Source organism: Pinus tabuliformis, chromosome 5_2 (assembly GCF_031772625.1).
Source record: "Pinus tabuliformis cultivar Carrire ecotype Pingquan chromosome 5_2, CPIR1, whole genome shotgun sequence".
NCBI classification, from domain to species: domain Eukaryota; kingdom Viridiplantae; phylum Streptophyta; class Pinopsida; order Pinales; family Pinaceae; genus Pinus; species Pinus tabuliformis.
Window position 1 is genome coordinate 440,802,224 of NC_142306.1, and position 11,334 is coordinate 440,813,557.

General features: G+C 42.3%; 1 protein-coding gene across 1 annotated transcript; it reads left to right on the forward strand.

The window, feature by feature from the left end:
- The first annotated feature begins 2,014 nt into the window (after positions 1-2,014).
- Positions 2,015-2,647, forward strand: LOC149159564 (uncharacterized). The gene has a single exon (XM_089434342.1). The coding sequence runs from the start codon at positions 2,015-2,017 to the stop codon at positions 2,645-2,647; it is 633 nt and encodes a 210-aa protein (XP_089290468.1).
- The last annotated feature ends 8,687 nt before the right edge of the window (positions 2,648-11,334 follow it).

The following is an 11,334-nucleotide window of genomic DNA, read 5'->3' on the forward strand; positions in this document are numbered from 1 at the left end:
TCTGCAGAAAACCAGCAAGGACCTGACGACCTGCGCAGGCTTTTCAACTCACGGGAGGAAAGGGCACAGGACACATGGGAGACCCCCAGGGGGGGGCTTCTGCAACCTCCCCCAGCGCACAGAAAGAACAGCAGCATGACGAAGGACCAATCCGATTCGGGTCAATCAATGAAAACGTGATCAATCCCGAACTCTCACGCCAGAATGGAAGCAAAGGAAAAGAGAACTTGAAAGATAAAGCAAATGGAGAAACGGCACGGCCATCCTCTTCAGAAGGAACACAGAAAGTCTCTTCAGCCACATGCAAACCAATTGCCACAGACAGACCCAGAATAGAACTGCCAGGAGAAATAATAGAAGCTCGAATCCAATACATGACTGACCATGCACTTATTGGGAAGTTCATAGGGTTTTGGCCGACAGAGAAAGCCCTCTACAGTTGGATAGCCGCCAAGTGGAAACCTAAGGGAGATGTGACGCTGCAGTTAGGCCCAAAAGGGTTCTTCACTGCAATCTTTTTCTGTCTGGAAGATAAATATAGAATACTGGTTGAAGGACCTTACTTCTTCAACTCGGCAGGCCTCTACCTAAGGGATTGGGGTCCCAGATTCAACCCAGATCAGGAGGATCTCACATGGGCACCAGTCTGGATAAGACTCTATGGACTACCAGATGAATATTGGGATGAGAATCTTCTGAAAAATATAGGAAATGGTTTGGGGGAATACATCAGAACGGCTGAGGAAACGAAACTCCGAAGATTCACATCCTACGCCCGCTTATGCGTCTTCATGCGCCTGGACAAAGCCTTGCCGGAATCGGTAAGTCTCTCACATCATGATCATGTGTGGATTCAGCCTTTAGACTATGAACATGTCCCGTTTCGCTGCCGTAAATGCCATGCCATAGGGCATCTCTTCAGAGACTGCCCCCTGAATGTTCAAGAAAAAGCCCCTTCACCCCCTGAGTCTCAGCCCAATGATGGCTTTACCAAAGCCCCATCTCGAAAGAGAGCGCATAAAAAACCACCCCCTGGGAAGAAACCCAAATCGAATACTGGTCCTGAACATTCAGTCAGAAACAGCTTTGGCATCTTGGCTAATATCTCGGATGAGATCAACACCTCCCCCCCTCCAAGATCGGACCACCCCTCCTCCTCTTCACAGCCTCCTCCCGTAGCCCACCCTTCCAAATCCCACCCCTCCAAGAAACCCCCGATCCTCATTGTGGAGAATAAAGAAAAACAACAGAACAAAGGTATTGAAAGAGAGGTTGATGGATCCCCAGGCCCCACCCAGGATTCAAGTATTCCCGTGGAAGAAGACAATCAGGTGCAACCTATGGAGGAAGAGCCGGAAAGCATAGATCTATATGGTCTAGATATTCTTGAACTAGAAGCCGCATGCAAGAAAAAAGCATATGAAAGTATCCCAGAAATACAGCTGGATAAACTGGAAATGGTCATTTTCAGGGCCTACTATCAGAATCAGCTAGGCATTCAGCGAGGCAGTCAATGGGATCTCAGCCAAACCCCGAAAGACTCCAAAAAAAGAGGAAGAAGAACAGATCTCCAAAGAACAATAGAGCTTGGAAAGATTCTGGTAGACTCTGGCAAGTATGCTAAGCTTACGAAGTACTACAAGCCATCCCCCATTAGTGAATCATGAAGCTCGTCTCATGGAACCTCAGGGGGCTCAATGGCTCAGGAAAGCTCAGAATGCTCAAAAATATGATTAAGATAGAAAAGCCAAAAATTTGTTTTTTCCAGGAAACAAAATGTAACAGCAGTACTTTAGAAAAAATCTTCACCAAAGCATGGTCAGGATGTCAATCTGTAGCTGTCGATGCTTCGGGTGCTTCAGGAGGATTAGCCATTGCATGGAACCCTCAGGCCCTTACTCTGTCAGAATTCCATGCCTCACATAATCTCATTCAGGCTATCTTCCACATAGTAGGTACTAATATTCATGGGCACCTCTCGAATGTTTACTTCCCCCAGGAAGCAATTGAAAAGATGGCTCTCCTCTCCACATTAGAAATTCTCAACGCCAATCGCAAGCACCCTCTGTGGATTGCGGGAGGGGACTATAATATGACTACAAATTTAGAGGAAAATATTGGAGGCAGGAACAAGCTGGAGCAGGAAAACATCCACTTCAAAACCTTCATTCAGAATGCTTCCTTGATTGATTTGCAGTTTTGTAATGGCACATTTACGTGGAGTAATCGCAGAGCAGGTCCTCGTCAAATTGCTACAAAGCTCGATCGCTTTCTCATTTCTGATAACTCGATCCACTTAGGGGGGGATTTCTCGGCGGCCATCTTACCCCACGTTGGCTCTAATCACTGGCCCATTGCCCTTCAATGGCATCGCCCAGGTAATAAAACGCGAAGGCCTTTCCGTTTTGAGGAGTTTTGGTTCACTCATCCCTCTCTTAGAGACTTCGTTATTACCACATGGACCTCCTTCTGCCCGCAAGACGGCTCAAAAATGTTTCAGTTTCAACAAAAACTCAAACATTTAAAGCTCTGCCTCAAGCGATGGAATCGAGAGACATTTGGAAACATATTCACGAAGCAAAATGTTCTTCAAAAACAAATGGAGGAACTGCAAAGGGAGGTAAGCACATGCGGGCATACCGAGTGAACACTCGCACAGGAAAAGCGCATCCACACTCAGATTGAAGAAATAAGAAGGCAGGAGGAGATATACTGGAAGCAAAAATCAAGAATCAGATGGCTCAAAGAAGGAGAAAGAAATACAAAATTTTTTCATAGAACAATAGTGCAACGCAGAATGGGCAATAATATTCCTTTCATTCAAAAACCAGGAGGAGAAAAGGAGGAGAAACATGAGGAAATCGAAAATACTCTCCTCGATCACTTCAAACGGGTACACCAAGAACCTGACATCGACAAAAATCCGGCAATTGAAAGAATCAACCGAAATATACCTAATCTTATCACCGAAGAGCATAATAAGATCCTCCTCAGCCAAATTCAAATGCAGGAAGTAGACAATGCCATGACTCAGTTCAAAGATGGAAAAGCTCCTGGCCCAGATGGGTTTACCACTTCGTTCTTTCACAGGTTCTGGGATTTGATTAAGATGGGAGTCTGGGAGGTGGTGGAGGAGTCAAGAGTTGCTGATTGGCTACTTCCCTCGCTCAATACCACCTTCATTGCCTTAATTCCAAAAGAATAGGATGCGCTCAAACCGGACAAATTTCGGCCCATAGCCCTTTGCAATGTCATATACAAGGTCATATCTAAAGTCATTGCGAATAGGCTAAAGCCCCTCCTGCCAATGCTCATCTCGCCAGAACAATCAGGGTATGTGGAAGGCTGTTAGATTCTAGATGGAATCATCCACACTCATGAGATTACTCATTCTCTCAAGAACTCCAAGCAGGCAGGTATGCTCCTGAAACTTGATCTTTCCAAGGCTTTTGACAAACTCAGTTGGAATTACATTCAGAAAGTATTAACAAATTTTGGTTTCAGCCCCACTTGGATTCGTTGGGTTATGAGCCTTATCTCTTCCACTAGCTTCTCCATCCTAATTAATGGGATCCCCTCTCACCCTTTCTATCCCTCCCGTGGTATTAGGCAAGGTGACCCCCTCTCCCCCTTCCTCTTTGTTTTGATGGCTGAAGGACTGAGGCGTCACATCAAGAATAGCCTCCACTTGCACCAGATTAAAGGTATCTCCATTCATCACCTGCCTGCTACCTCCCATCAGCAATTTGTTGATGATACAATGCTATATGGATACCCTTCTGCTCAAGAAGCATCAGTTTTTAAAGCTATCCTTTCTGATTTCTCAGAAGCCTCAGGGACCAATATCAATTGCTCCAAATCGCAGATTTTCTTTTTTAATACTCCCCCAGTTGTCAAATCTGCCATTGTCCGTATCCTGGGATTCCCTGGGGCCACTCTCCCGTCAAAGTACCTTGGAGCTCCCCTCACAACCTCAGCCATCACTCACTCCTCTTGGCGTAATCTAATTGAAAAGCTTGAATCTAGACTCATCCAATGGACTCACAGAACCCTTAACCTTGCCAGTCGGGCGATTCTCATTAAAGCAGTCCTACAAGCTATGCCGTTGTACCTTTTCTCCATATTGGCAGCGCCTAAATGGGTCCTAAAAAGATTAAGGAAAATTCAGAGAGATTTCCTTTGGGGGAGCAACGCCACCAATCGCAAATGGGCACTAGTTAAATGGAGCTCAGTTTGTAAGCCAAAGGCAAAAGGAGGACTAGGATTAAGGGATCCGGAGCACAGCAATGCCATAATGGGAGCCAAGATCTGGTGGCACTGGCTCACCAATGCAGGAAAGCCATGGGTCACTCTATGGACAGCAAAATATGCAAACCAGCGACCACAGGAAGAGCTTATCAGATTGGAACCAAGTAACAAGGGCTCATTAATTTGGAATGCAGCCAAGGAGCATTACAAAATGATCCAGAAGCACAGCTTCTGGGAGGTGAAAAATGGCAAACAAGCTAGATTCTGGACGGATGCATGGAATCAAATGCCCACCCTCAGCAATGTCCTGAACCAGCCTTTGCAACATATGGAGGAAGAAACACAGATTACCAAGATCAAGCACTTTTGGACCCAGGATATGGAGAAAGGATACAGAATCTGGAAGCCAGGCAATCAAATCCTCTCAAATATAAATCGCCATTCATCCACAGCACTCGAAATTGAACTCAGCAAAAGGAAAATCAGACATGACGAAAGGGAGGATATATTAAGATGGGGATATTTACCTAAAGGAACGTTCACCACAGCTGAAGCCTATAAAATTATGTGCAATGATGATGTTCCTCAAGACCCAATTTGGGGCCAAATTTGGAAGTCAGGCTCATGGCCAAAGATATGTCACTTTCTCTGGTTAGTAGGGCATCAGAGAATCCTAACTTGGGATAAGCTTCGTAGAAGAGATTTCCATGGACCCTCCATATGCGTTAGCTGCTGCACCCATGAGGAAACACTCCAACACTTGTTGGACTCGTGTCCTCTAGCCAACCAATTATGGGAGAAAGCAAGCTTTCGCTGCCAAAAACGATGCAGACTTGAAGCTGAAATCACGAACTCCATACGACAACGGCAAAAGGACCTGTATAAGAGCAACCTCCTCAATCATCTATGGCGATTGATTCCTGGGCTTATCTTATGGAGTATCTGGAAGGAGCGAAACAAACGTATCTTCAAAAATCAACGCTTCTCCATGGACACAATCTGGCATTTGCTCTGTAAAAATATCCAAGAAACTCTGATGATAAGATCCTGGAAAAAGGAGGACTAGCCTACCCTAGACAATGAGAAGGTCATCCTAGAAAACTGGAAGATCAGAGGCATCACAGGCATGGATCAGCAGAACTCCCCTATGAGAGGCAAGGACGATCAAACTAAATGGAAGCCCCCGCCAAAGCACACTTTCAAACTTAACTTTGATGGGGCATCAAAAGGTAATCCTGGATTAGTAGGATTTGGGGGAGTAATAAGAAATCATGAAGGAACACCCATAACTCTCTTTCATGGAAGCATTGGCTGGGACACCAACAACTCAGCAGAATTAGAAGGATTATGGCAGGGTATTCAGCTTGCTAGTGAGTTAAACCTCTATCCTTTGCAGGTAGAAGGAGACTCCCAAATCCTCATCAATATGGCAAAAAAAATCCTAAACGGATCACAAGCCAAGAAAGTAGCCACCAGCTGGAGGCTGGAAGCGCGTTTGGAAGTCATAGAACGGAAGCTTCAAAGCAACAGAGCTATCACCTTCATTCACACAAAGAGGGAGGGAAATAAGCTAGCAGACTACATGGCCAATGTTGGAGTAGGAGCTAATCACTCTCTACTTACTGGACAACTGAAGGATATATTATCAAATGAGGAAGCCCAAGAATGTTAGCGACTGGTTCAAATGGAGGAAACACCCCCGGATGCGGCTATTTAGGTTGATAGGACAGGTAAAGGAAGCCAGCCACATGCCGCTCCATGGGCATCACGTGGCCTTCCATGCAAAAGGACGGAGGATGGCACACTCCGGATTTAATTCGAAGGGACGGGGAATTGCAGATAGGAATTCCCAAAGCACCGATGCAGTAATGGCAGAGGGAAATTCGAGGCGGGTTGGTAATGTTGGAGAGCTTATATCCGGCAGGGCGCAAGGAATTATGGACATTCAGAACTGGACTAGCCTCTCTGGTGTTGGAGCGGTTCCCTCTCAGGCGGTGGAGCATTTTACGGTGCTGGTTCTGGTTTGTGACGGTTCGGCTCATCTTTCAGTTGGCAGGGAGGCTCAAGGCAATATGGTGAAGCCCAGACAAAGGATGTTGAGCCGTCGTGGTCCCTCCAGAGGCGGGGGCTCGAGCAGGCCTGTGAGGAATGAAGTGAGGCACTGCTGCCACTGTAATCTCGTCAGCTCGATTGGAGCCGCTCCCCTGCTCTCAGGCCATCATGTGGATGCTGAGGCTTCCAGCTCGGCCTCCTTGCCAGCATTCGGTTCCACGATTTTCAACTTCACCAGCTCCACAGCAAATCCGAGAATTAGTGCTCATGTCTCCATTCTGTTCATTGAGACCCCTCCGGAGGCGGATGACCCCATGGATACTCAGGAGCAGAGGACGCAGGAACACCAGGAAGATGCAGACCACGCTCCGACTGCGGAGATGGAGCAGGAAGACAAGAGCCGGGCAAAGATTGAAGATGCTACCAAGCACTCGCAGAATGCTCCAGCAGCCACCGCGGGAGAAGCAGAAGCGGCCTCGCCTTCTCAGGCTGAACCGGATTACTATGGCTGGTGCCCAATTGTGGAGGAGAAACTGGATGAGAGTGATTAACTCGCCGGTGCCCCTGCTTCACTTGGGCGCAAGCACGCTGCCGTCTCCTGGTTTGTTTGTGTTTCATTCTATGTTTTTGCTCTCAGAATGTCCAAGCAGATGGTTTTTTTGTATCTCCCCTGCGCGGGACGACCTGAATAGTCCTTTCGTGTCATTGCTGTTAGTGTTGTCTCTGGTGTTAGTTTTCTGTGTATCCCCTGCGCGGGCTTATGTGTCGATGGACAGTCATAGTGTTGTCTCTGTTTTGTCTAGGTATGGACAAGAGCAAACGGGTCTAACCTGATGTATTTTGTACTCTGTAAATATTTAATAGAATAGTTTTGTTACCGAGAAAAAAATATTATGTGATATGATTATGTTAGAAAACGTTTCACATAAATTTGATAACTTTGTAATATAAAAGAGTAAATAATGGACATATACAATGTAGAAGATATTTTTAATCATAAAATGTTAAGTATGTTTTTTATTTTTAAAATTTTGGTTTCTTTTGAATTTTTTTATATTGTAAGATATATGACTAAATGTAAATGAATTATAAATATGAAATATTGCTTAAACAATACAAGTTTAAAATAATTTTTGATGTTGATATTTAGTCATGATCACATGCAAAGCTGGATTGTTTTTTTTCTTCATAAATAGATGATATATACAAGAAGTTATAATACATATTAGAATCTTGGCCACCAAGAAATGTAAACCCTGTACTCTTGAGGGGGCAATGCAAAACACTAAAATAATTTCTTTCTAGTGTTCATGCAATTCAAAATGTTTCTTTACAATTTCAGAGATGATGTTCTCACAAAACACTAGACATCATCAACTACACCACAGTAGAGTTTCTCATCAAAGTTGTAGATTTTACACCAAAAGTTATGAATAATTGGGAGCTGATGTCTAGCTCATTTTCATCTAATATGTGATTATGTCTGAAATTTGTAAGGTTTTGATGCAAATTTAGATTTTGAAAGATAGATATCATATTGTTCATGAATTCATATCATTTTATTTAGCTTATCTAATGTCATCTACTACATATATTTTTTCAAAATTTATCAAATATTTGCTATTGGAACTCGAAATACCATCTTTGAAGATTAATAGGTAATGTGTGTTAGAAAGGTTATAAAATCTCTTAACTTGACATAATGTAAGTGATTTTTCATTATCTTCCAGCTTTGAATGAAAATTTGTTTACTAATTTTTATCTTCAATGATATTTTATATGTCATGGTTCTTCTCGAGGTGTTTCCTTTGCAACATTTGGTGCAATTGCCAGTAATATGTTCAAATTTATCAATGAAAGTTGGTTATTGATCGAGAGTTTACTTGTCCTTATCACATCATCCATATTTACAAATATTAAGCACCATACACTAATCCAATGATTCCCTTATTATATTTTCATCTTATTCATGCTCACTGATATTATTTTGTTCAATGATTATTGTTTAGTCAATTTAGTGTTATCTAAATTGCTAGTATTTATTGTCAACCCGGGGCTCGTAAGCTGATGAAGTGAAGGTGTACTATATGTACTTAAGTAACCTCTTAGAGTTTTTCTTATCGTTGGGGGTGTTGTTGCGGTTAATTATGTTCCTAGATGGAATGAGAATTTATAAACAAGTGAGTGATGGTGTGTGTGTAAAGTGAATTCTAAATGAGTGGAAGTGTGTGTTGAGTGATCTCTAACTATTTGCTTGAAAGGAAATACTTGGAAAGAATAAATGAAATTGAAATGACTTGAAATAAACTTAAAAGCAAATGACCACTACCAATGGCACTAGACACCGTTCAAGTTGTTGCTAATAAAAGGAAAAAAGAGTCACTTTTAAAACCCAAGAATGAAGATTATCTCTCTCTAACTCAATGCCTCGAAGCACATGTACTGTGTAAAGCACGGAAAGAAAGTAGCTTAAGTGGAATTATAAAAGTGAGAAAAATATGCTTGAAAGACTAATGATAATAATTTTCTATTTCTAATTCTCTACTTCAGCCATATGTACTATGGGAAGCATGATTAGAAAGTAGTGAGGAAATAGTCTAGGAAACACTTTAAAATCAAAACTTCTACTTCAAAGACTAGTGGTAATGATTTACTCTTTCTAACTCAATACTTCAAAGCACATGTACTGTGTAAAGTAAGGAAAGAAAGTAGCTTAAGAACAGTCCAAGAAGCACCCAAACAAGCTGCAAGTTAGTAATATTTTGATCTTAAAAGATATTAGCTTATGATGAAGATCATTCATGTATGTGAACAGCTCTTTGAGAAATAAGATTAAAAACTAACTATAAAGACAAAAGCAACACTTGAATTGTCAACTTCAAATACCATTAGCTGTAAAGCAAACACAACACATATAAAAATAAATACCGGGCTAAAAGAAACCTGCAAAGAAATAACACTGATCAACTGAAAATAAAGGAAAACAAGTAAATGAAACTATACATGCTTAAGGAAACAAATAAGAAAATGATGAAATACTGCACATGAAATACTTTACAAAGGCTGAGATGAGCAGGGGCCCTCTGTTCATTCAGCCACAAGAGACTCAAAGATCTGGAAACTTCAAAACAGTGCTATATTGATTCCTCCATTTGCAAAAAGTTTACAAAGTAGAGTGCTGGAATAGCACTAGAAAACAGAGTTCACAAACGCTTCTAAATTCAACACAAGTGCAGCAAAAATACAACTAATCAAAAGTTCCTTGAGCGTACGCAGACGCATCAATTTATAGGAGTTTCTAAGTTATCATATGCGTACAGCTAGTTAACAGAAAAACGATAACAGTCATGCGTATTAAATGGCTCTTTGACACATCACGGCTGCATAAACGAGTTTGGTGGTTCCTGTCGTCATGGATAATAAATCCCTGTTGGATTGCGTCCCCTGCCATCTTTAGAACATGGACAAATCACCATTGGAGATGACGTGACCAAACAGCTTTCAAACACCGTTAAACCACTTTGAGTTGACCGTGGTTAAACCAGCTTTGACCATGGGTGAAAGTGACGTGGATGGTTGGAACAATAGGATAGGATCCTCGACCACACTGATACCTGAGTGCCCATGTGGCCCATCTAGCAAACCGACACGTGGATCATAGTGTTTAACAAAAAGGCTGCAGGATATTCAGATAGCTGCGGGATCATCAGATAGCTGCGGGATTCCTGCAAGTAAGTCAAAAACTAAAAAAATAGTCATCCATTAGCAAAACTTACTTAATCATGCCTATTGACACTGAATGTAATGATCTGAGAGGTTTTATGGTGAAAATGAGGCAAAAGTGAAGGAAAGGTAAGGAAAAATGGAGGAAAATGATAGACAAATAGGTGTAGAATAGAGGTTCTACATACCCCCACTCCGAGGGTATTGCATGTCCTCATGCAATGAAAACACAATTCAGTCCATCTGCTGGGATGCCTCAGCTAGGACATCCAACCTCCTTCTCTTCCTTTGTGTAGAAACATTAACCTTTGGCCTTTTGAACATGCATTTGAATTTCAAATTAATTAAGGCTCTGTTCAGCCTTTTGCATCTCTTCTTCAGTTTGCTGTGTTTCTTCTGCCACATGCTCATGTGAAGATAAGTATTATCTTGGATTGCCTTGGCAATATCAGCTTGCTGCTTCATTTCTTCATTCCTCTGTTTAATGTGACGGTTCAACACTTCAAGTTCATAGATTTCTTGTTTAAGTAAATCTATTTGCTGCTCATGAGGTATAACATTACTTGGGCCAGCAGTGTTTTGCTCCAATGTCTCATAATAGTTGTACACCTCTTGTTGAATTGGGTCAACAATTGGTGACTTCCTTGGACTACATTCTTGTTCAATTTCAGTTTCAAACTCCGGCTGAAATGGACTGTCTTCTCTTGGAGGAGTAGCTGCCTCACGTGATGATGGACTATCCTCAAGGTCTACTTGTGTAGCACCCTTCTCAGGTGTGCTAAGATCAACGAAGAGTGTCCTTGTGGCTTTCCTTTTACTTTGCAATCTACTACTCCTTCTTACAGTGGCAGCACTTTGTATTTCCTTTTGTGCTTTTTCCTTTGGTTTTTGACCTTTTACTTCCTTAGAGAGGGCAGTTTTCTCATGGAGTTTAGCTATCCTCTGTGCTAAAGGCTGGTTATCCTTTTCTTCACCACTAGAATGTTCTGGGGTCTGATCAGTCTCTCGGATTATGAATTTCCCCTTATCTTGTTTTTGTTTCTTTTTGTCCTCTCTTTTCTTTTTGGCAGCTTCCTTGGCAAGTTCAGCGAGGGTTTCTGAGATGGCCTCTTGAGCACTGTCTTCAGTGGGTTCAATCTCAGGTTCAGGATGATGGACTTCTATTTCTTCTACAGTTTGTCCTTCTAAGACATCAGTCTCAGAGATACTTTCCCTTCTCTTCCTTCTGCTCTTTCTAGGTATAGAAGACTCTCCAGGCTCTGCAAAATGATTCCTTACAAGGAATTTTTCCCATGTGTCTTGTTTTTCTTT